This window comes from Tripterygium wilfordii, chromosome 21 (genome assembly GCF_013401445.1).
Source record: "Tripterygium wilfordii isolate XIE 37 chromosome 21, ASM1340144v1, whole genome shotgun sequence".
Taxonomy (NCBI): domain Eukaryota; kingdom Viridiplantae; phylum Streptophyta; class Magnoliopsida; order Celastrales; family Celastraceae; genus Tripterygium; species Tripterygium wilfordii.
This window is the reverse complement of record NC_052252.1, coordinates 13615128-13641054: the sequence shown is the minus strand read 5'-3', so window position 1 is coordinate 13641054 and position 25927 is coordinate 13615128. Positions and strand designations below refer to the sequence as shown.

At 38.2% G+C, this 25927-nt stretch overlaps 5 protein-coding genes across 7 annotated transcripts; 3 read left to right on the top strand and 2 right to left on the bottom strand.

Moving 5' to 3' along the window:
* Positions 1 to 2174: 2174 nt before the first annotated feature.
* Positions 2175 to 4478, top strand: LOC119990134 (E3 ubiquitin-protein ligase CSU1-like). Its single transcript, XM_038835980.1, has 2 exons — positions 2175 to 2587; positions 3616 to 4478. Exons 1-2 carry the CDS (start codon positions 2349 to 2351, stop codon positions 4289 to 4291), a joined length of 915 nt encoding a protein of 304 aa, XP_038691908.1. The 5' UTR covers positions 2175 to 2348; the 3' UTR covers positions 4292 to 4478.
* Positions 4479 to 5457: 979 nt separating this feature from the next.
* LOC119989188 (protein PLANT CADMIUM RESISTANCE 10) lies at positions 5458 to 8824 on the top strand. Its single transcript, XM_038834546.1, has 5 exons — positions 5458 to 5929; positions 6501 to 6564; positions 6718 to 6882; positions 7985 to 8050; positions 8204 to 8824. Exons 1-5 carry the CDS (start codon positions 5649 to 5651, stop codon positions 8363 to 8365), a joined length of 738 nt encoding a protein of 245 aa, XP_038690474.1. The 5' UTR covers positions 5458 to 5648; the 3' UTR covers positions 8366 to 8824.
* Positions 8385 to 10090, bottom strand: LOC119987958 (probable disease resistance protein At5g45440). Its single transcript, XM_038832871.1, has 2 exons — positions 8939 to 10090; positions 8385 to 8597 (listed from the first exon to the last, which is right to left on the bottom strand). The coding sequence occupies exons 1-2, from the start codon at positions 10088 to 10090 to the stop codon at positions 8385 to 8387; spliced, it is 1365 nt and encodes a 454-aa protein (XP_038688799.1).
* A 953-nt stretch (positions 10091 to 11043) lies between these two features.
* On the bottom strand, positions 11044 to 12752 carry LOC119988461. Its single transcript, XM_038833506.1, has 2 exons — positions 12433 to 12752; positions 11044 to 12339 (listed from the first exon to the last, which is right to left on the bottom strand). Exons 1-2 carry the CDS (start codon positions 12665 to 12667, stop codon positions 11309 to 11311), a joined length of 1266 nt encoding a protein of 421 aa, XP_038689434.1. The 5' UTR covers positions 12668 to 12752; the 3' UTR covers positions 11044 to 11308.
* Positions 12753 to 21599: 8847 nt separating this feature from the next.
* LOC119988135 (equilibrative nucleotide transporter 3-like) lies at positions 21600 to 25333 on the top strand. 3 transcript variants are annotated; one of them, XM_038833074.1, is made up of 11 exons: positions 21600 to 21891; positions 22226 to 22424; positions 22621 to 22671; positions 22759 to 22863; positions 23189 to 23344; positions 23441 to 23584; positions 23698 to 23803; positions 24120 to 24292; positions 24384 to 24526; positions 24688 to 24946; positions 25031 to 25333. In XM_038833074.1, the coding sequence occupies exons 2-11, from the start codon at positions 22350 to 22352 to the stop codon at positions 25142 to 25144; spliced, it is 1326 nt and encodes a 441-aa protein (XP_038689002.1). In that variant the 5' UTR covers positions 21600 to 21891; positions 22226 to 22349; the 3' UTR covers positions 25145 to 25333. The 3 variants fall into 3 exon arrangements, with proteins under 3 accessions (XP_038689002.1, XP_038689003.1, XP_038689004.1); XM_038833075.1 differs by lacking the exon at positions 22226 to 22424; XM_038833076.1 differs by lacking the exons at positions 21600 to 21891; positions 22226 to 22424 and adding an exon at positions 22016 to 22164.
* The last annotated feature ends 594 nt before the right edge of the window (positions 25334 to 25927 follow it).

The following is a 25927-nucleotide window of genomic DNA, read 5'->3' as shown; positions in this document are numbered from 1 at the left end:
CAAACGAGATCTATTCTCAAACACTAAGTCTGCTTCATCATCTTGAGGAGGTGAACTCAACCCATATAGGTTCAAGGATTCATTACAATGTTATAGCATCCACAATAGTTGCATTTTAATGGGTCATGGATAATTTACTGTTTTTTTTAATGGGTCATGAAAAAAAAATGGTTCCAATAGTGTTCAATATAATTGTCCACATTTTGTTGTGTCAAACATGAAGGCATGAACTTTGGCTTGTCGCCATATTGACTTGCTTTGTGTTAATATATGGCCTCATTTGGAGAAAAACATATTATCATTTTGTGCATAATAGATCCATTCCGTGTCATGTCATCAAAAACACTACTTCCAAACTCTGCTCTATTATCATTGTGTTAATATATGGCATGCCATTCCTTCTCTGCTTGAAAACTCTCATACTTTGCTGAATATCATCAAGCACAAGAGATTCAAGAGCACGCTCGAGCTCACCTTTGGGTTTGGCTCTAATATGGAAATACTGCTTGCCTTGCCTAATGACGTCTTTTAATTTCTAGCTTTTGTGCTCATAAGTCCATCGAAGGCTCTGGCCAAGACTCCGTTGAAGACTCATCCGTTGATTTGGGGAGGATGCTCTGTGGGAGACAATGAGGAAGGAAAACAAGGAGAAGGAGAGAATGAGGAGGGAAACAATAGGGTCAAGAGGGGTTTTTATAGATCAATGTTTTTGGAGTATTAGTGAGGTATACTTAGTAAACTGTGGGGTGTAAATAATGTTCATCGTGCATTATCAGGGGCGGATCTGCCCTTAGCCTAGGGTGGGCTCAATTTTTGGAAAAAATTGACCATGTATACTTCTAAATACCCTATTTTCAAATTAAGTCCACTTATTTATGTTTTGATGCGTAACTTAATGACTATGTAGACATTTAGTTAATTTAATGGCTATATAGATATGAATATATGATGCTTAGACGGTTAGACCCCATAATATTACCCCTATTTTATCCTCATTCAATATGAAGTGTTGGATGTTAAGTGAATCTTACATATATATTTATAATCAAAGAGTATATATTCCATATAATACATAGATTTAGGAGTAAAATGGGGTCTAAAACATTACTATATAGATATTACCTATTCCCGATCACTTTTCGATAAAAATAGCCTAAATTTTTTTTCTAGGGCTGAACCCTTTCAACCTTTTACTCTCTCCTATAAATTATTACATTTGCCAATCGTCATTGACTAAGCCCCCTAAATTTATTTCCTAGATCCACCCCTGTGCATAATAGATTCATTCGTTGTCATGTCATAAAAAACACCACTTAAAAAAATCTAATGGCCCAATGGTTGCCATTGCAAATGCTTCAGTATGGTGATTGTGTATAGTGTAGCTAATGTAGATCGGGTGACCCTACTAAATGAGAGATTTGCTTTTGTCGATAGATACACAATCTTTCCTTTTTGATTTCTCCTTTTCTGATAATCTTCCTTTCAAATCAAAGTTGGTGTTGGCAAGGCAACCTGTGATCCTTTGGTGGGTGCTTACAGCATCTACCATTTACTTAACTAAAAAATTACATGAAATTGTAAAACTTATCTTCTGTCGTGTTGTCTCTTGCGAGTTCAAGGAGGTAAACATTATAGAACAATTATTATTTTACTCCCATACCTACATCAATATCTGAACGCATTAGCTGAACGACGATGTTATGTATTGCAGCAAAGTACGGCTTGGAAATTGGAATTGGATAACTAGTGAAAGGCAACCCACTCGCCGTCTCACAAGTCACAACGGAAAGTTTTGGGCTTGATAATATTGCCTCTCTCTTGTTCATTTTGTGACAATATCCAGATTTACTCTAAGAATTGTGTGTTCGTACGTAGTTTGTCCTAATACGTTTTATTTATCCATAAAGAAATAGATATGAAGTTCTAAATAATATGTGGAAAAAAAGGGTATATAAGATGACAAAGTTGTATTGGGCTTGGGGCGACAAGTCCTAAATTTTCCAACAGGAACCCATGGGCCTCTTATTTTTTGTCCAAAAAGAGAAAATAGGCTGTGGGCTGGCTATATTAGAGCCCATAGGTTCCTCGAGTATTTCTTAGTAGAGACGGCGGCCCATATTACCTGGAGCCCATAATAGGGTAGTCTTTCGGATTGACGGTCGGCTTCTCTCTCTATATCAGAGGAACCCCAATCTCAAGCAACACAATTCACAAATAAAATCCCAGTACGAATTCTAAATTCTCCTCATTTTGCAATTGTTAGGGTTTCATTCCTTTCTCAATCCAACGAACACCTATTCGATTCAAAGCAATCGCTAGGGTTCTGGTTTGCTTACAGATAGTTAAAGATGCCGCAAAGACACTCGAAGAACAACAACGACTTAGCCTTTTTCACGTACGATGAGAAGAAGAAGCTCGGGTACGGAACCCAGAAGGAGAGGCTGGGTAAGGACTCCATTAAGCCTTTCGATGCTTGTTGTCTTTGCTTGAAGACACTTATTGACCCATTATGCTGCCAGAAGGGCCACGTTTTCTGCAAAGAATGCATTCTCGAGTGCCTCTTGGCACAGAAGAAAGACATTCAAAGGTATTATTGCCTGGGTGATTCTGTCTAGTTTTGCGGCCATGGCTAAAGTTATAGATTTACTACTTTTTGCAATTATTAACAGATTTAAACAGCAATTGGATGCGGTTTTAATTGCTTTTTATGTAAAGATCGAGATGATAATGTCAGTCTGATTAACGTTTATATTGCAGTGGTGTAAGAAAAGTTTGGGTCAGTATGGGTGGAATGTTAATTGATGATTGATGACTTTAGTTGAAGGAATGAGAAATTTGTGAATCCGAACATGATTGCATGTTGTTTTTTCTAATATGGAATAGCATGTCATGATTTGTTTGGATCAAGGAGCGGTGCGAATGAGTTTAAATGATTGGTGTTGGATTTATGATTAGGTTTTTACTCTTGCTACTCAGAAAGCTTTAGCATGTTGGTAAGGCATGTATTATTTGAGATTACTGCTGAAATTTAATTTTGAATATGTCTTTATGGGATAGCTCGGCTGATTTCTAACACTGATACCCAAATTATTTGTCTAGAATTTTTAGTATTTATTTTTTGCTAGAGCCATATGCGATTATGCTATTCTGTTATTGTATCTGATTTCCTTTGTAAATTTAGGGGGTTTCTAGGCTTTTGTATGTGTTAATCTTAACGCTGTTTTTGCAAAGAGGATGCTTAATTGCTGATCATAGTCTTTATATTGTTACTGGTTTAGACAGTTATGGATGAAGACATCCAATCTAATGGTGTTGACTTGAGTTTTTTCTGGACTATGGTTCATCAGATAAAGGAGTTAGGTGCTGAGCCTTTCATTTATCCTAACAAAGAACAGAATAAGTTGGTTGAGCTAACTCTTGTGAGTTGTGACTGGATAGAGAATCTGAAAGAAAGTAATAGGCCAGTGTTTGAAGGCATTGATTCTCCTTTGGGGTCAATTTTTTTAGATGGTTGTCTAAAGAGAGTTACGTAACCGTCTGAGTCAAAGTGATTTTAGGTATACAGGAAGCTGCTAATGCTATGTTTATGAGCATGTTCTTCTTCTGTGCATGCAGGAAGCTTGCTGCTCATGCTGCTCAGCAGAAGCAAGAAAAGGAGGAGGAACAAGAGCAGTTAATGTTGCAGAAAGCCAAAGAGCTTGAAGCATTTGATCAACAAAACCATGGGGCAGTACCACAGTACAATGATAGAAACCAGAATCGTTATAAAAATGGTTTCCATGGAGCAAATAGTGTTAAGGTCACTTCCTACGAAGAGGAAGCTCTCAAGACAATGAAAGCATTTTGGTTACCCTCTGCAACGCCTGAAGCTCCTGCTAAGGTAGATGCCCCTGATACCAGCACAATCTGTCCAGAAGGGAATGAGAAGCTCAAGCTGAAGACCCTCTTCCCTATCCACTTCATAGAAGACACCAGTGAAAAGAAAAAATCAAAGTCTCTTGATAATACCTATATCTGTCCTAGCTGCAAAACTACTATGACAAATGCTATGTCACTGGTTGCACTAAGCTCTTGTGGGCATATCTTCTGCAAGAAATGCGCTGATAAATTTGTGGCTGTTGATAAGGTTTGTGTGCTCTGCAGTAAGGCTTGTAAAGAAAGAAATTTGGTGAATTTGGCAAAAGGCGGGACAGGATTTGCTGGCCATGGTGATAGTCTTGAAGCAAAGGACTTCAAACATTTGGGTAGCGGCTCAGGATTAGGCCTGGTTAGACCTGCTGCAAAGACCTGATATCCCATTTCTTTTTCGAAGACAGTAGAGTTTACAACTTTACATCAGTTTCTGTATCATTTGGCAATGATTTGTTGCTTGATTATAGATGTATCTGTACCATTTGGCCCGAATTATTGTCTATTGCTTGGATCTATTCTCCACTGGTATCCATGAAGAAGATGCCATTATGTGACCTTCCTACTCATTCATTCTCATTATTCTCATTATTCTCACTTTCCTTTCTGGTTTCATTAGTGAAAGTACTTGAAAGTGAAACTGTAGTACTTTGTATTGCTTTAGTTGCTGTTCTAACTGGACGAGGCCATGATACTTGGGCCCCCAGAGGCGAAACCCGCCGTGCCAGAAAAATGACATGATGATTGATGAGGATTTCATTTTCTTTTGTCTGTAGATCAAATTGCAACATAGTGGTCTTTTGCACGTGGGGTGGTTGAGGTTTTAGATAAGAATTGGGTTGGCGGAATAAGAAGATTATCCGCATAAAATTAACAGCCACCGGAGGACCCACCAGCCACCACCACCACCATTTTGTGTTGAATATATAGTAAGATTACAAATACTAATAGATAAACACATTTCGGTGTATGAAAGCATATGCCAGACAGCTCACCAATGCAATCTGTGACGACACGCTGTTCTTTGCCCATTTCCAGTTGCATACGTATTTTATCTTCCCCAATTAATTTGTCTGGTAGTCCATTGTAGCAGTCAAAAGCTTTTTTCTATGCTAAAGTTAGGTATGTCCGTATTCCCAACCAAAAGGGTTCGTAGCTTTTATGAGTCCACTTGAAGCCATAAAAAGCATAACACCGATATAAGAAATAAGAAAAAATAATATAAGAAATAAGAAACACTCTTGAATAAGAAAAGAAAAGAAAAAGGTTGGGATGATAATCTCTAGAATAGGTTTTCATAGCTAAATTTGATCCAAAAAATCCGAGAACAAACATGATCCCACTGTTAATTTTGGGTGGCCGGGATTTTTGAGATATTTTTTTGAAAAATCTTGTCAGCCAAATATTGAAAATAACAGTAATGGCCGTTGTTTTGAAGAGTAGTGAAAAAAATATATGAAGACCTAAATTTAAGGTTTATCACGTGGCGCCAGCTGTACCGTCAATCATATCCAGAGAAGAGAACCCAATTATTCACCCGCCAAGCCCCCCAACGCCAAACATCACTATCTTCTCCACCCAAAAAAGCTACCCGCCTACCCCTTCATAAATCCAAACAAGGATAGAAGGGGGAAATATCATTTTTTTTCTTCATCAAAAGCAGAGCTTTTTGTGCTCACGATAAAGAGGGAAAGAAGGGGAAAGGAAAGGCGAAGTTTGTTTTATTTTTTCGGTAATTTATGGGGGATTTAGAGAAGCAGGAAGAGAGGGTTTGTGTTGGGGTAGGTGTTGATGGAGGAGATGAGGATGAGAAGGAGAGGCTGGTGATGGAAGGAATGGCTGTTTTGGACTTCGATATGCTTTGCTCTACGGTGGCGATGCAGACTCATGGGAAATGGACGATGCTTCAAGACGACGACGTAGGAGGAGATTCGGGGGATTTCGGTGGGGTCTTTCGCTTGTGGGAGGGTGAGGTCCTCGATTGCTTCGACGACCGCCGTATAGCCCTCGAATCCGCCTGGTCAGTTTTTTTTTTTAGAAAAAATAAGCTTTTTTTGCTTATAAGTTTGTGGTTGATTAATCGTTAGGTGTGAATTGAAGCTGAATAAAGAGCATAGATAAATAATAGGGTTTTTTATTTAGAATTTTGTTCATGTTTTTGGGTCATGAGAATTTCTATTTATCTACTTGATATGAGAGCATTTTAATTACCTACTAGTTATGGTTAATATATTTTGCTTTATCTATGATTGTGCTTTTTTTTTTTTGTTTAAATTTTGACTGGTTTGTTTATCAATTCTGAGAAAGTTTCTTTCTTTCCTTGTTTTTGGGGGGTCCATTAAGATGTTTCACGTTTCATGGGTCTGAATATATTCTACTGTTGAATCAGGTGAATGGACTTTGACTTTTTATATGAAATTGATGTGAATGATTGGTCTTCCAAATAATTTTGAAGATTTTCTTGGGGTTGGTCTCATATATGTTTAATTAATTATTTAATTGTCGTTAGTCATTTTTCTGTTTATGAACATTCTTTGATTGATGATGTTAAGCCACTTATGCTTGTGTTTAACGGTACATTTTCTGTGCAGTTGCCCGTGCTATAGATTTGGGAAGAACATGAGACGAGCAGGTTTTGGTTATTGTTTTTTACAGGTTAGAAGTCATAATAAGATTTCATTTGAAGTACAAAATGATGTTTTGCATGTCATCTAGGCAAATAACTGAACTTGCTATTACAATATGTGTTCTTGCTGCAGTTTACTCTGGCTTTAGATAAGTGCTGAATGATTAGCTTTAAATTTGCAGGGAACTCTTTACTTCATTCTTGCTGTTAGTGCCCTCATCAACTTTGTTGCCTTTGTGGTGACCAAGAAGTACTGCTTCCTATATTTGGCTGTTGCTTTCACCATTTCAGTAGGAACGTATCTGGGTTTCTTCCGCACATGGATTAGAAAAAAATTTAACATTAGGGTGAGTGTTACTGTTATATGAGATTTCTTTTTCCTATATGCTTTGACTGTTTAGATTATGTGTATATGGTGCTATTACATCAATATTTTCATTATGTTTTCAAATGACGTCTTGTTTTTCACGTTTTCTTGATCTATTTAATCAGTAACATAACTTTTTACCCTTATTACTGGAATTGGGTAGGTTTTCACTTCTTGGAGTGTTAAAGTTGTGATAGCAATGGATAGTTGATAGAGTGTGTCATTCTCAACAAATATTTTCACTTTTATAATAGGTCCTCTAATCATCTTGTTTGGTGATCTTTATTAGAGGATAGCTTGGTTCCGGGTAATTAAATGATTGCTGAGAGGCATATAGATATCATAGTGAAATACTTGCTTGGGGATGGAAAACCTGCAGAAGCTGTATAGATTTGTGCTGCGTTTTCAAACAATTAAATTTATTATGCCTAAAAGATATCAACTGGCCATGGGGGAGGGGGAAGGAGTGGGATTGGGCCGGATGGAAGCCATCAGCCATGGATACTGAGACTGGTCCGATGCTTTCCGCATAGTGCTATTGTAGCATTCAGGACTGCCTTGTCTCTCATTTTTAAGTATCTCTATTGTGAAATGCATTTGGAGCCCTTAGGAGTAGCGTCTTTTGTTTCTTCAACTTGGAAACTAATCTCTCACTTTTATAAGTTTCTGACAACTAGAGCTTTCATATAGTCTTGTCCAACTATTGTGATCTGAAAGCATTCTTTGTTTCGTTTTTCTGGCCCTTTCATAGTTTTACCTTTCTTAAGATACTTATGTTTTGTACTAGTCATGAGTCATTCCTACATTGGTTCCCATTCTTAAAAAACTTGTAACTTATCTGGATTATGTAGCAAATTTTAGGAAGAACCATGCTTCCATCAAGTTGTCTATTTCTGGCTGTTTTTAAATGCACAACCTTAATGGATGAAGTCTTGACCTGTTCATTCTGGATTTGTTTGTTTTATTTGTAATGGTGATTTTTAGCTAATATTCTCATTGCTGCTGTTTTTTATCAGTTGCGATCAAAGCTCTTTTTTTTTGGTAATCATTACATTTTTCTTTGAAAACGTGGATATTTTCAGGTAGGTGATAGTTCCTTGGATGATTGCATCTACCATATGTTCTGCCCCTGCTGCTCATTATGTCAGGTATTCGTTGATATTTTGAATCGCTTTCCCTATTAAGAGATCATCCAAATAAGCTGATTTCAGTTCAAGATTATCAAAGTTCAATAATTCATGTCATCTTACCTCACCTGAACTCTTTGCATTCCTAAGAGCTATCTATCTTCTGCTGAACAGGAGTCCAGAACATTGGAGATAAACAATGTCCAGGATGGCACCTGGCATGGTCGAGGTGACACTATATGCATTGGAAGCTACGCTGATGCAAACAAAGCCTTATTTGAACTACATCCACCTCCTATTGCTGTAATAAGTCCCCAAATTGCTGCAGCACCCTAAAAAGTATAGATGCCAGTAATCACACAAAGACTTCAGTGGTTTGGATTGTGGAGACATCAGTCACCTCATCCTTTGTTTGACGCTTCCATGAAATTCTGACTTGTAAATTAGTTCTTTTAGAGGGAGGGCCATCATGTGGGGTGGCTATGCCAATGGCAAAGCTAATCTTCGCCAGTAGCCATTGTAGGGAAGCGTTATGAGCATTTGCTGCTTGGACTTGCAATTGATGATGCTGTTTCAGATGGGCAATAAGGGATGGTCAACTGCTTCAAGTTCTGTGATGGATGAGAAAAATGTATGTCATAGAAACTGGGGGTTTTGACTGCCCTTGATCTCATCTCAGTCGGAATAAAATTGTTCGAACTTCAAAGGTGAAGTTTTCTTTATCATTCTACTCTAGTGACAGACAGATCCGATGTAGCAAACAATTTTTGAAATTTGAAGTTACTCTTCATTTCATATCAATTGTTTGAACTGGGAAGGAAAATGGAGGAAAAAGAAAGAAACCAACTCCAATCAAGAACCATTAAACAATTGCACTATCATCTGGTTTTATGTTCCCTGGTTGATCACACTGCCGTTAGCTTTCTCTTGAAGTTGTTCATTCATGATCTGTCCCATCATTTTTGCGGCCAGTGGAAGACCACCGCACTTGTTTACTATTTCCTTCTTCAGATCTTCCACATTGGACGGATTGAATATTAATCCGTCACTCCGAACAGAATCTATGAATATAGACCAGCAGCTCTCAGGGTCTGAACGAGGCTGAAGCCGATGCAAGTTTTCCTCTCCAACCATCATCTTCACAACTCCCTCTTTCCTACTTGTGACAATCACTGCTGCGCCTCTCCCTTTTGGCAAACCATATCCAAGACGCGCATCCCATTTCCCCTCACGAGTTAGCGAAGAATTCAACTGGCTATACCATAAATCTGTATCCATGGCATCATCAAACACAATCAGATACCTTTTTCCCCTCAGTTGCTGGTAAAGAGCACAGAGTAGCCCTGCCACGGCATGCTCATTGAAGATGGACTGGATTATGTCCTCTTCAACCCCGAGAGAGTCCAACATTCGTTTCACAAGTGCTGTCTTTGTATCCCCAGCTTCATTTTCCTTTTTCGACAAGGATACCCATATCCTCGGAAGGAACTGACTCTTCACATCTTCTCTGTTCATAAGTTCCCGGCAGAGTGTAGATTTTCCGACACCACTCATCCCCACAACTCCAACAGCCTTAAAAGCTTCATTGTTTCCTCTCTCTCGAAGCAGTGTTCCAATTGAAATCAGTTCGTCTTCGAACCCATAAATCTTAGATGATGCATGCACTAACAGAGAACTCGACCGGGAAACTTGGCCCTGATTAGATATGCTAGTATCATTGTTTTGATCTGGAATGGGACTCCCATTTGGTGCTTCATTGGGGGGTTTCAGGCTGAGCTCATCCTTGATCTTTTTAAGGTTTCGTCTAATGTTGTAGAGGGCGTACAGTTCATCTGGCGTGTACAAACTACGCTTCCTTGACAGAGTCTGGCACTCTGTCAGAAGATTGTTGAGGTAGTAGAGCTTTTCTCTGAGTATTGACATCGAAGATGAAGGTGACTCTAGTTTTTTCTTAAGCAACTTGGTTAGTTCTTGAAACAACTTGTTGCAACAACGAATCTTGGAGGTTTCGAGTCCAGTGCTTAGCTTTTTCAGTAGATACTCTTCGATCTCCTGGGCCATGTTAACTCACTTTATCAGAATCCCTGTTGTTCTCTTCTTAGATTTTCAGGCCTTCTCTGCTTTTCAGCTTGGTAGGGAGAGATTAGGGCGTCAAGCACAGTAAGTTGAAGTTTCGATGGCTATCGGAGGATGTTGACTTTTCTGGGTCTTGGTCTTCCATGTGGGAGCTGCTTCCATGGTCGTATACTACCATCTCTGTGTAGAAATGACATTGGGAGCCACTCTCTGGATCTCAAAAAGGAGATTAATTGGTAAGGCGTTGGATTGAGCGGTTTGCTGTGCGGCCGCTGGCGTCCAACGCCATACCAAACACCATATCGACTGCAGCGGAACCATTGCCTTCTAGTTAGCGGTTTCGCTGGAAAGAAAGAAGCTCCGTGAGCGGAAGCTGCATATTTTTTTTTTTTTTGCAATAATTAATGTGGGATCCACTAGAAGTAAGGAAAAGTTGTCAGTACATGTTCATTTTCTTAAAAAGAAATTGCCAGGGCCCACGTTTATTGAAGGTTCAATATGGCTCTGGTCGCTTTCTTTATTATTATTTCTTTTAGAAATAAATGACAAGGTGCCTTAAATTTTGACTACTCTCTTTCTTTTTTCCCTTACATGTGGCTCTTGCCCAATTAGCGAAAATGATAAATATCCAATAATTTGTATCTCAATTATTGTATTTGTTGAGTTGTACGATTATGATTAAAGTAAATTTATAAGTTCTTTATATCTCATATGATGCATATAAAATCATTTATTTATTATAACTCAATAATTAGAATAACTGAGATATCAACGACTATTGAAATCCCTATCATAACTAATTCTAAATAAAACACAAAAATATCGGGATAGACTATAGAGTATAGACCTCACTGTAAGCCCAATAAGCCTAGTCAATCTTTTGATGGGCTTGAACAAAAGAAAAGCCCATAGAGTTGGATCAAAAATCAAACCAATGGTTCACTAAAACCAAATATAAGGCATTGGCTTTAGTATGGCCAGTACAAACTGAAGTGGGCTAATTAAAAAAAAATCACATATCTTACACAAGCACAACAAAACAACAAAAGGAAATTTACAGAATTTATGATTCATTACAACCATCAGTGACCTCTTAAAGAAATGCACAGAGACACAGTAGAGGTCTTAGGTTCGCTGCAAACAATGGCATATTCAGAAATACATATTCCCTGGCACATGGGAATAAAACCAAAATAATAATAATCAATACGATTGAAAGACCCGACCCGTGGAGCTTACATCCGATCCTGTTCTTTGCAATTCTTCACCACCGGGCACCACCATACCCGGATACATTTGAACCGCACCCGCATTTCTAACACCATAATAAAGTTGCTGATTTGTCCCATCACTGACCACTCTTCCTGACACGTCCATCGCTGTGCCCGGCCTAATTCCACCTCCATAAACTGGGCCCATACCCTGAACCGCCTGATGATACCCGACTGGTATTTGATTCGTTTGAACTGGCACTTGATGCACATATTGGGCCCGGGTTTGAACCTGCTGAGTTGGCATCATTCCCGGATGACCCGGACCCGAAACGTAGTAAACGGGATATTGTTGAACAGCGGGACCTGAATAATGTGGCTCCGACGTGTATTGCAATCCGGGATTGCCTGAATACACGATTGGCTGCGAGAAAGGTTGCCCATTCATCTCTACAGGAACCTCAACCGGATTCTCCTTCACCTGCGTAATTGGCTCTGGGTTATCGGGTTTGGTCTTCACCGGTGGAAGATTTGGCATAGAAGGCACAATAGAAGCCGACGACGTGGAGCTAAACGTTGATTGAACCACCGGAGCAGGCGATCCGGGATCAGAGACAGACACGTTATCCTGTAAAACGGTTCGGGTCTTCATTCTTGATTCACGAGGAGGCTGGGTCTCTTCCGGATTTTCCAAACCGAATAGATAATCGGGTACTTCGGACACAATAGATGAAACTTCGGAACGGCCACGCTCGAGCCCCGCGCCAAAACCATTGAGGGCGTCGAGGAACCAGTGCTGGCGGTTAGAGGAGCTGTCTAGGAGTGAGCTGATGCTGCTAGCCCGTGAGATATCCCCTTTGTTAAACAGAAAGAGCCGGAGCCGAGCCGCTTTTGGGTTGTGATTGTGTGACAGCCTATCATATTCTTCCATCATGTTCTCCACGTCCTCGTCGGTTGTCACAGAAATCAACGCGTCAAGATCTTCGTTAGGCAGTTGGTACTTCACACTAAAATTGCTACAACCTAAAATCACAACTCATAAACTCAAATTCACAAAACCAAAATTGTTAATCAGAAATTCAAATTCAAACACAAATGAAATTGTCAATTTCTCACCTGAGAGCTTGGCGAGCTTGACGAGGAGGGCGGAGAAGGTGGAGTAGCGATGAATTGCGACAATTCGGGTGTCGCCGCCAACGTAGCGAAGCTGGCTGTCGTTGGGGCGGGGGAGAATGTGACCGCCGAAGCTGCACATGAAGCGCACGCGTGCGTTGGCATCATGAGCTGAATATTCTGAGCGAGGGGAGGAGGTGGCTGAATCGAGCTCCGTCACGTAGTGTTGCGGTGTCATTTTTATTTTATTATGACTTGAAGAGTTGGAGCAGAGTGGAGAGGAGAGTTGGATTCTCCGCTAAGTATTTGCTTCATTGTAGGTTATTAAATAATCTGAGACCCCTCTGGTTCTGTAGATACTTTATTGGGTGAATCTTGGGTAACAGATGCTGACATGGCCACTGATATTGAATGATACGAGGGTCCCACTAAGTTGCTGTCACATACCGTGGGGGTAATTGTCGTGGAATGGGATCCACATATGCAAAGCATCACATAGGCGGTGTGGGGTTTTGGGCGGTGGAGATACCGGATCAGCACGTTGATTTGAGAGTGCCTTTTGTCAAACGCAACACAAACACAATTGTGAGTGATTGAGATTTGAGAGAGATGAAGTTTCGAGAAGTCTATAAGATACGATACACATGATATTCATTTGAGTTATTTGTGATTCTCGAGCATTCGAATGAGTTGAACAATGCACATATTTATATACTAACATGATTAGTTCATGCGAAGTGATGTCATTATAGTTTCTTTATGATCAAATAATAAGGCAATAAGAACATAGAAATTAAAATTAAAAGAAGTTGTGGTTCATTGTATTATTGGTGAAATAATATATGTAATGAAGATTGAATATGGTTAAGCAAATTTCCTATATTTGGGTGATGTAACAAAACTCTTGTTTTCTTTAAAAATTAAGTCCAAGGACGGCAAGGAATCACGTCATTATGGCAATCATTTGGTATTGTGAGATCAACATGCATCATCTAAACACCAAGCTTCTAAAATAGTGTATGTTAGTGTAAATATAATTTGTAGATTAGGGGCAGAAGGCAGGCTCAAGTCCTCCAATTTTTTTATTAAAAAAAAATCTGCTTAAATTATAAGTATTTATAAAGTATATGTATACTGTATATATCACTAAAATACTTATATATTTTTTAATAACTATATAATATGCATGGTTAATATAGAAATTATAATTGTTGATTGATCTACAGTCATACCATACAAGAGAATAAATATTGGTTGATAAACATTCATATATGATAATAAATATCTATATTCAATAAAAAATTGTCTAGCACAATTTAAATTATTGCTTGAACATTTTATGTTTTAATTTTAGATATTTACTCAATTTATTGACTATATATATAAATATTTACTTATTTTCGATCACTTTTCAATAAATAATCCTAATTAAAAAAAAATTCTTAACACTACCCCCGAACCTCCATCGACCTTTGGCCCCCCTATTATAAATTCCCGACTCTACCAATAACCAAGCCCCTTAATCTATTTTCTATTTTCAATTCGCCACTAGCAAAAGACAACGTGCATTTCATTCAACCACGTCCAAAGAAGAATTGAGTTTTAAAATTTATTATTCAAACACACTTCGAGTCACGTAGAAATTAATCGCATGCATGATAGGTTTCAAGAAAAATCAACCAGAATCATGCACAAATATTCGAAGAAAAACTTAGCGCGAACAGGCTCTGCATTTGCATATGCTGCTTTTGATGATGTCTTAGGCTTGTCCGTTGACACGGTGAGCCGGGGGTCATGACATCCATTTTCGCTTGACAACAGTGCTCTATGCGGGTCCCACAATGGTCCGCTTGGACTTGTCTGCATGCATGAGCATGAAGGTTAAGACGTGGCTACCTGTCAACACTTTTTGTCCATACTTGATGCTACCAATCTAATATTTTAATTGTTACATATAAAAATATACCAACCCCACGTGGCACGACAATGCCATTTAATTCGCTGGACGAAAGCCGAGTAAAACGGCCAGGTTTGGACAACGATTGGAAGAGCTGGGAGTTTGAGCGAGGAAGATCGGTCAAACAGTTGGCAAATGACCGAAACAAGCGGCAGCAACAATTACACAAGTACCTCGACCTGTAAAGAAGAGTGGTTAACGTGGGAGTCATGGCTCAACGGAAGTAGAGCAATATTAGGACATAGAGTACACGTGTCAGCTAGGGAGGAACATTTATTCAACACTACCAAGCAGTTGAGAACGTGGAACACTTGGCAGCAAATCAACGGATCTAATTGTAAATATCAGTGTTGACAGTTTTGTAGAGAACATGTATATAAGCCTAGATTTTAGATTTTGCAAGGTCTAATCAATCAAAAACTCAAACAGAGCATGAAATTTCCGTTTCTTAGCTTTTAATCAAATTAGTCATTTTTCATTTTCTTTTTCGTGTGCTTGCGCCCCTTGGATTTTGTTCTAAAAGGTTTGTTCCCGCACACATCGTCTGATCTTATTTGTTCGCAACACTCAAATTCCGTCTCAAACACTAATCTCACAACCAAAGTATATTAAAAGGCCCAATAGATTAATGGATGGAGATAAAAATCATATCGTAATAAGAATATGGATATATAAGTTTGTATGGGATACTCGTCAAATCCTTTTAAATGGCGGAGACTATATACTTTTATATGGATTCTTACTCATCCCTCGGTCGAGGTTGTAGAGGGTAAGACATCTATACAAGATTACAAACAAAAGTTTTCTTTCCCTTATGCAATGCTCCTAAACTAGTTAGATTAGGGCTTCGTTTGATAGAACGATTGGATTGATTTTCAATATTAACAGAAAAGCTGAACTTAAAGCTGTGTAATTGAGGAGTTTAACAAACTAAAAGTTGACGTTAGCGAAAAACTGTTGAATTAAAATATTATAATATTAAATTTTATGATTTTTATATTAAATTTAATATTAGTTTTAATCTAATAAATATAATTTTATTAAAGTTAATTTTAAGCATAATATTTTTATTAATAAAATACTTATTTTTATTAAATATTATATTTTATAATAAATTTTGTTATTAGTTTAATCTTTAATTTAATTTAATAAATATAAATATATTAATTAGTTATTATTAATATTAATGTGAAGTATATATTTTAAAATAAATGTTAACTGAATGTTGTTAAAATTAATTAACATGTTAAAATTAGTTATTATTAACTGATTTACTGTCCAAACGTGGGCCCATCTATTTTTAGTCCAAAAAAATAACTATTTAGTAAAAAGGTAGGACCCACGTCCAAAAGATATAAAAAGAGTTGCAACAACTTTTGGCGTGGGTCCCACACCCACGCCAAACGCTGTAGTTGCTCAAACAAAATCTCTTGCCTGGAGCTTCTCCAATGCTAGCAAAAGCGCTGGCGTGTGAACAACGTTTCCGTTGTGTCGTTTGGTGAGGCATCCGACGCCAGTGTGCCGCAAAGCGGAAAAGCCAAAGTCGATGCCTTACCAAACAAGCGGTAGCTAGAGAACTTTTTTTTTTCCCTTCCTTCATATTCTTGGTTTTTGTGTTGTGAAATCGTAAGATTGTTCGATTTCGAACAGTGTTCACTTGCCCCCTATTCTCCTCCCAACAAAATAGGACTCCAATTTTTTTATTAGTTCCCAAACTTACATCGTGGATTACCAATTGAATCCATAGGTATGAGTTGGGTGTACAAAACATAGGCATTAGGCTATGGAAGTTTTGAAAAAAGAAAAGTGTTTTGGTAGTTTGGCTAGAGTATAATTCCATGTATTAATAAAATCTTGATTTCTTAAACTAAAGGTTTAAGACATTCGTGGAATCAAAACGATGGAAATTGATTGATGTTAAGAAGCAGTTGCATATGTTTGTTTGTTGTGACAAGTTGCGTTTATATAAAGGAACGTCCAACTTTATGTCCTTGTTGGTCGGTGACTAAAAATCCGACTTGTTGCATTTTTCTTATACCAATTGATGGTTCTTTTTCACATATTGAAAACAACCTTTTGTCTTTTTTTTTTGGTTGACCATCCTCCAAAAAATGAAACCCAACATTATAAGGCCAGGATGTGGGCTCTTGTTTTGTCATGGCCCATGGGTCCCTGATGAGATCACTTCATTAGCTCAAATTCAAGTGGTAAAGCCCAGCATGATCACCAAAACGCGGTAAGCATCACCTACTTGATGAACTTTTGGGTCAGAGCATCTTCTTCTCTCCAAATACACATGCCAAAGAAAGAGTTGATGATGGTACCTTAATTACATAAAAAACATCCATCGAAGGAACATGAAGACCTTGAGCAAGTATGATCTCTGATTTGCCTCCTTTGTGTGGAGCATCCATGTTTGCTTTGGCCTCGAACTGATGACCCCCATGTGTGGATAGTTGACATATCTGCCTCACGTATAATTTCATATTTCTAGACGTCACATTTTGATTGAATATTCACCCCCACAACCTTCATGAGTCTCAGTCATTAGCCCATCGTGTTCAACAATACTGAGAACCTCCGGAACCTCTTTTGGTTGGACTTGTGTCACTCCATCAGGGTTGTTAGGAAGGTTCTTCAATAACATATATATATAAAATTTATCAGTCATAGGACCTATTTGATGAGTTATGGCTTGGAGCTTTTCAAAAATACCTCAGGGGATACCATCTTTAGGTTGCTGTGATAGTATGGGATAGGTTAATACAATTTTTGGTTGCTGAAAAATTATCAATGTTCCAATTTGTCCACTGACTCTCACATTATTCTAATTTCATCACCGACACTTTAATTTGTGTTAATTTATCTATCCGGACAAAAATTACTCATTTCAGTCAATCAACCTAATGAGATCGTAGGTTGATGATTGTATGTGGAAAATAATTTTTCACATGGAAATAACTAATTTTTTTTTAAAAAAATACAAGAACAATCCAATGCTCTCTTATATCACAAAGCTCAATACACCGAATACAATAGCAAACCAAAGGATTAGTGAACATGTTGACTCCAAAGTTCAAATTGGACACTTCATCTTAAGAACCGCAAAAGGCTATCGCTCGTAATAGATTAAGTAAGTGTGACTTGGTAACAGCTCCTGATAGTCACTAGCACTAGTTGTTGCAAAACAGGTTCCTCACAAATAATCGCAGATTAGAGAATAATATAGAGAAGTAATCGAAAAAGAAAGAGAGAAGAACACAAGATTTACGAGGTTCGGCAATGTGCCTACGTCCTGGGGGTTTTGCGGTTGTTTTCAATATAGGAAATTCCTTAATACATTCGGTTAGGGTTTTTAACCCTTATATACCAGCTACCTAGGTACTCAAAAATACAACTTTAACCCCCATACAAAAAAAAACCAACCCATGTACGCTCCCCTCTAGCACAACTTCCCATTTCCTCAGAGCTCTTAAGTACTAGATAAAACTTCAAATATGAGCCATTTTTTAACACTAGTTCTGGCCAATTATTCTATAGAGCCTATATAGCAGTTGAAGCCAAACTTGGTAAGTGAAGTTCATGATGGTAGGACCAGGTCCGACCCTATTGACGTGGAATGGAGCGAATCCCTCCACTACTGGGGCACTACGGGACCACCAAGAGAGCCCAAGATGACGTCAGCATTCTCAAGGGACAAGGGCATAGATGGAATTTTGAGAAAAAATTTCACCCCAACCACCCTGATGAGATCCATTGGTAAAGAAAGGATGGAGTGGCTAGTACATAAGGAGTTCCCACAACCTAACATAATATGACTAATTTTTTGGGTCTAAGCGAGGACGTTGGGCATAGAGGAGCAAACCCGTGAGGGCTTCTGCCTAAAGCGGACAATAGCATATTGTTGTTAGAATTATTGGTTACGTTGAATCAATCTAAAATCCAATCCAACTTGTCGAAAGGTATAAAGACCTTCATCACACCCCCAACACACGATAGTCCTCCTCCCTGCCAAAGTCGACAAACACCACCTTAGCGTATGCCGACCCATACTACTAGTAGGAATGATAAGGTGTTATGAGTTAAAAAGTCCCACATTAGTTGGGCAAGTCCCAACCTGTGAATTAATAGACCAAGCTTGCCCCTTACTAACTAACAATACCTTTTCCTAGGGGTGTACATCGGGTTGCAAAACCCGGTCCGACGACCGGTGACCCGGGCCGATCCGGTGTTTATCAGGTAGGTCCGAAACACTTTTTATCGGCCCGGGTCAAACCTGACCCGATAAACTCATAACAGGGTTGGGTTTCGGGTATTGATTTTGGTGATTTCAGGGTTATCGGGTCGGTTAAAAAAATTCTCAAGAGAAAATGATGCAGGAGAAAGACGAACAAACATGTGTTTTTGACAAGCAATCATATTGCACAGATGTCAATTAGACAATCAAACAAGGAATCATAGCTACAACACATGCATAGACACAAGAACCCAAGTATAGATACACTTTACTTTCAAATAAAAAATAAAACAAAATAGTACCTGTGTACATGTCAGATCATCCAACTGGTGCGCACCAATATTAGCACTAAACGACGCGTTTTAGACGAACACCCAAAGTCATATAATAACTTAACCAAAGAACAAACTCAAGCTAAATTTCATACCTAAACCAAATCGAAATCCCTAGAAGCTCTATCCACCAAAGACAATCACGTAGATCGACATCAAATCGCGACTTAGGAGCTGGTCACGAGCTCAACCACCAGGTCAACGATAGCCAATCCAAAGATCAAGCAATGATTGCTCCTCCACTTCTCTCCACACTCCTTTATGATCTCTTTCTCAACACTTTCTCGTCTGATCTCTACCGATCTGTGTGCCGCTCATACGTGTGATCCAATGTGTCCTCTCATTGCCTTGATGCCTTCAGCCTTCTCTGTTACAAGGGTTTCTAATGGCTTTCTAGAAAGTCAAGTGTAGATTTATGGGCTGGGCTTGTGATGCATTACCGGGTAACCAGAGACCCGAACCCGGTAACCCGATAACCCGATAATTATTATTAACATGGTCACCGGACTTCATTGCTAAAAAATTATCGGGTCGGGTCAGACCCGATCCGATAACCCGGAACCCGACCCGATGTACACTCCTACCTTTTTTAACCTAGTGAATTGGGCTTTGACCCATAGTAAATGGGTTTTGACCCAGTGAACTAGGCTTTAACCCAATGAATTGGGTTTTAGTATGTAGTAGCTAGGTTAATTAGGAACAAAGTTGTACGGGCCCGATGTATTCACGGAAACTGGACAACCTAAAATGGACAATATTGTTGGTATACATGAGGGTGTGAATTTATGATATGGCGATATGAGAGGAATTTGGTCCTATTGGATGTAGCCTCCACTCCACTTGTTGGATATGATATAACTCAACCCACAAGTGTGGGGTAATGTTATGAGTTAAAAAGTCCCACATCAGTAAGTCACAATTGATAGGTTAATAAACTAAGCCCACCTATTACTAACTAACAATGCATTTTCCTAGTCTAATGAGTTGGTTTTGACCCATAATAGTTACTTTGACCCAGTGAGTTGGGCTTCGATCTGTTGTAGCTGGGCAAAGGAGGTATAAAGCCATGCGACCAGACGTATCCAGGAGAATCGGATAACCAAAAATGAATAATATTGTTGGTATGTATGGGGTGTGAATTTCTGATATAAGATGGAACAATATTGGGGACTTAGGGCCCATCCCTTTTTGGACTCTCGTCTTAGCTGGGAATGCCCGATCGAGTATATCAGGCCCAGATCTTGAAAGAAGCAGGGGCCGATCCTTACTTCAATTCTTCGACATGGTCACTCAGCCAAATTAAAGGGCAAGCATCAAACTTTTTGGTGCCTCACTTTGCTCTTGAAAAGACACCTCACTTTGCACCATTGTTAGGGGTTTTTGAAATGGACGAGGAAGAGATATTAGGGATTTGAGGATATTTTAAAGGTATAAGAATTTTAGGTATTTTGACACATAGACATTGTTTGTCACTTACTATACATCGTTTGTCACATCAGTGATATTTAACAATGGTTTAACGATCAACTTATCACCTCAGCAGATTGACTGTCGAAATGGATAATTTTATCTTGGTGGCTTAATTGACACAAATTAAAGCGTCGGTGATCAAATTTGAATAATTTGACAATCAGTGACCACATTAGAACACTGATCATCAGTGATCAAAAGTTTATTAACCCATAGAAACTCTTCTTTCTCATGAACAATTTAATTTGTTCATGTTGAATAGGTCTAGGTACTGCTCATTTATTGAATTGACATAAAATAATTAGGAATTTTGCATAAGGTACGTCACCATTGACCGCTCGATGGAAGACTTTTTGAGTTCACACGAGCCTAAATTTGGTGGAGATGTAGCGGGCCTCCCGGCTGACAACGAGTTCCCTTTTGAAATGATTTGCGTTTTTTTATTAAATCAAAGCCCCAGCATAGCTTCCACGTTAGCGTCTTCATTAATCTGTTCCTTGTATTTGACTTTGTGCTGCTCACTAGAGTTGCCTACACACAACAAACACATTCACACAGTCACTTGTTCAACTCTCCAAGATTAGTTCAGCCCCTTTGTGGGATGAATTTTTAGTATTTAAAGATCTCCTTTAATGATCATTATGTGGATTCAGTGAATTTTTTTACAAACGGCAAAGAATCTTTAGATATCTTTTTACTTTGTAAACTTGACAGTGACGGTGCACCTATAGATATATATCTTCACTTTTATGATTTTATATCATATATAAAGATAAACACATTTAAAAATCTTTTATTGAAAAGATGCACATTTTTTTTTTAAAATGAGAAAGTGAATTAGAATTTTGGTCATCAAGCTCATACGTACATTATTCTTATCATTTTAATTAGGCTCGGCTCAAATGTAAAGATATGCAATTATTGAATTGTCTTATTTCCGTATGTGATTTGCAAACATTCGTTGGATCAAAATAAAGTTTTGATTTGCATCCACCAACCTTGTAAAGTAAGCGTCTCATTTTGTTGACTTTGGACTGCAAATAACAATCAAATGACTTCCTCTTGGAGATAAATTGTCTTTTAAATGCATAAACGTAAAAAAAGTCATTTTTTCACATTGACAGCTTCGTCTTTTGCTCATTTTTATATTCTGTATTTGCGGGGCGTTTGGATTTCAAACGTGGGGGATGGACGGAAATCAGGATCTAAACGGATCATCATAAATAAGCGCAAGCCAAGGCAACTGATTTCAATTTGTAATCACTCTCTGTGATTCCAAGACTAAAAGATTCTTCTTTTCAAGATTCTTTCGATTCCCTTGCCACAACCCCCTTTTTTTTATTTACTATCCTTCGGTTTTCTGTCATTCTCTATTATTACACGGTTGCCAGGAATCTCTGCAACGTCTTTCGTTCTTAAAAACCTAAACTTTGGACTCCATAGCCCACGCCCATCCGGATAAAGAGGTAGACTCATCTCTTCCTTTAATCCTTTTGGCACTGTTGATAAGGTTCCTGCTTTTCTTTTATTTCCTTATTTATTTTTCATGTGTAGGGCTGCTTCATTGTATCAAAGACTTTATTTTATTAAGGGTTAGGGAGATCCTCAATTGAAATCATTGGTCGTAACCCTTTCTGCATTTATAGTTTACATATCTTGAACAGTTGTTCTTGTATAGAGTTTGTGGTTTTCTCTCAGTTATATACAGTGGATATACGCTTCCAGTTTCTTTCCATCAAGTAAAGTTTCTTTTTTTTTTTATTTAATTATTTGTCCTGTGTTTCTGATGTTTCACTACAGGAAGCATCTTCTAGTATTTTAATGGAGATCTGGGTGGCTCGGTCATACACATTTTTGCATCCTTTTGCTTTGTAGTTTGTGGATCCTCAGAACGACTTTTTATCAGTCTTTTGATCTTCTTTTGATGAGTTTGCTTTACAAGCGACCTGATGGTTATATTGAAATCCTAGATTCAGCTCCTCATTTAGAGTATAATGAAGTAAAAGCACAATAATTTTTTTCTTTTTCTTTTTAATCCTGTATTCAATTTGTCTGGCTGTATGTATTTGTTTTCTTTAATGATCTTTACTTTGATTTGTACAGACCTCATTACAATTCTATGATGCAGAGGTCATTTCCATGTTGACATGAATGATCTGATATTGCAGTCTTAAAATTGACTTGTGATTTTGTAGGGAATAGACATGACTGTTGCTGATGGAAGTGAGCCTCCAAAGAGGCTTGAGGTTTGTGCTTTCACTTGTTGAAATTAGAGAGGAAAAGCTTATTTCCATTTACTTAGGTATGGTATTAACTCTTTTGTGGCGAATCAGGGGAAATTTCTTGCCAACATAGTATGTTGGATTCTGGGACTTGGGTCGCTTATCGCCTGGAACAGTATGCTGACAATAGAAGATTACTACTATGAGTTGTTCCCGGTGAGTGGCTCATGCTGCTGTGTGTCTCTGAAATGAGTTATTACTTAACTGCTCCTTTTTCATCTTGGCATCAAGGCCTTCAATATCCTTTTATGATTCAAAATAAGATGGAATTATCTTGTCCTTCAAAGTTCTGCAGATAGGATGATCAGATGTCCTAATTGATTGATTAGGCTTTTGCACTACTTGTTAATGCAAAATGTTTTTGTTTGAAAACTAAAAGTCCTATCATTGTTCAATTTGATAAACTATTACCTAAAATCAATTTGCTTCTTAATACTCTTTAGACTATTTGTTTGATTTTTTTTCCCCTTTTTCTTTGAAGGACTACCATCCTTCAAGGGTACTTACCCTAGTTTATCAACCGTTTGCTCTGGGAACGATGGTAATACTGGCATATTATGAGTCCAGGATCAACACCAGAAAGCGGAACATAGCCGGATACGCAATCTTCACTCTAAGTACTTTCTCGCTTATAGTTGTAAGTGATACTAAGCTCTATTCTTTTATGGCTCATTTATTGTTAAATAGCTATTTCTATCAAATTTGAGTCTGTTCTACCCTAATATTGTAACAGTTGGATTTAGCAACATCAGGGAAAGGTGGAGTAGGACCTTTTGTTGGTATATGTGCAATTGTCGCTTGTTTTGGGCTTGCAGATGCCCATGTCCAAGGTGGAATGGTTGGAGATCTATATTTCATGCGCCCTGAATTCATCCAGGTCAGCCTTCTTTCTTTAGTAAATCCATTTTTGCTATTTGGAAAAATGAAAATGTATTTTTACTCCTTGTAAAACTACTTGCTATTAATAAGTTTTGGATTAATTGTTTGCAGTCCTTCTTTGCTGGTTTGGCCGCATCAGGAGCACTAACTTCTGCTTTGAGGCTAATCACGAAAGCAGCCTTTGATAAAGCGAAAGATGGTCTTCGCAAGGGAACCAGTATGTGATCTTTTGAAAAATAATAAGCACCCAATGAACATTCTGATTTGGCAATGCAGTTTTACTTAATTGTTCTAGCTGTTCATCAAAATTCTGATGCATTATCTTGATGATAGGGCATATGTGTCTTAATCTAAATAGCATATAACGGAACAATGAAATTCTTGAGCTTTAGAATGGTGTGCAGGACTGCATTCCATCTCGATTTGCATAGATTATAAAGCTTTGAATAATTTCCTATCTGATGCTAAAAAATATGAAATTGGTATTGAAAAAACAGAATTCAGAATAACATCTTTCATTACCACTTCTGCAGTGTTGTTTCTGGCGATCTCCACATTCTTTGAGTTTATATGCATTCTGCTATATGCATATATCTTCCCTAAACTAGCGATAGTGAAGTACTATCGCTCAAAGGCAGCCTCAGAAGGATCAAAAACAGTTTCAGCTGATCTAGCAGCTGCTGGAATCCAGACACAGGAAACCCAAGTAATCTTCCAACTTCTATTTTCACATACTACAGTGCATGATGTGTTTTGTGTTGAAGTTCAAGCTTCTAAAATCATCTTGTCTTTTACAGGCTGAAGATAGATTAAGCAACAAACAATTATTGTTCCAGAACATAGATTATGCACTTGACCTTTTTCTCATATATGTTCTGACACTGTCAATATTCCCGGGGTTCTTATACGAAAACACTGGAGAACACAAGTTGGGCGAATGGTACGTTCTTGCACTACAAAAGCGAAAGTTAATCTGATTTACTGGATAAGAACATCATCTGTTGGATTTTGTTGGTGCCCATTATGATTGATGGTTTTTCTCCGTATGTTCTAAAACTCTTGGTAAGTAGAAAGAAACTGAATTTATTCATGTTATTTCAGGTATGCGCTTGTTCTGATTGCAATGTACAATTCTTGGGATCTGGTAGGGAGATACGTTCCTCTCATAAAATGCATCAAATTAGGCTCCAGAAAAGGACTTATGATCGCAATTCTGTCACGTTTCCTGCTCATCCCTGCATTTTACTTCACCGCAAAATATGGTGATCAGGGTTGGATGATATTTCTCGTCTCCTTCTTGGGATTGACTAACGGTTATCTAACTGTGTGTGTCCTTACAGTGGCACCTAAAGGCTACAAGGTTAGTCGCAACATATTATGATCTCTGCAGTCACTATTTCTTTGTAGGTTTCTTATGGATTTGTGTTGTTTTTTTTTTTTGTAGGGACCTGAGCAGAATGCTTTGGGTAATTTGCTGGTAATATTTCTACTGGGCGGCATATTTGCAGGGGTTTCTCTTGATTGGTTGTGGCTCATTGGCAAGAAGAATGCCTTTTAGAGAATTGAACTAGGATTCTAGGAATTCAGTTTCTCTTAACTTGAACGAAGATCATATTTATGAACAATCATTTGTAAATAGTTTGCCATTTCTCTTTTTATTGGCACTCCCTTTGCTTTATGTCATGTTCATATAAACTTGTCTAAAATTTATTTCCTGCAAATGATCAAGATTCAAGTTGAGCATTTACGTCGTGTTTGGTTTTATATAATGAAATGATGTTAGAATTTAAAAAGATCTTTAGATGTCAAAAGACTTGTACAAAACTCGGTTCAAATTGGACAGCTACTAAGGAGCTTGCACAAGCAACCTTATTCCAGTGGCATGGGAGAGGCCTGATATTAGCTGGACTAAACTAATCTTTGATGGTCATCCAAAGGTAAAGCAGGAAGGCTGAATTCGCACTTGGTTATGCAGAATCCATCGGAAGAACAACCAGCACTATCGCTGAACTGGCTGCACTTCAAGGAGGCATTGAGTTTGGTATTGCAGAATGGTTTGGAGCAATGTATGGCTTGAAGGGGATGCCAATACATAAGCTGAATCATTGTGAATGGGAGAAACGTAAGATGTATGCAGGGAAGGCAATGGAGCTGCTGATGCATTGGCTCGTATAGGTCACCAATTCGACAAAGCCTAAAACTTTGCGATACATTCCTCCTAAAGAAGTACTGAATATTGTGCAGGAAGATGCAGAAGGTAAGATTAATTCTTGGAAAAGATAAGCGCCGAGCCGATTGTAATTTTGTAGGTATTCTTTGATTTTATTTTTTTTAAGGAAGT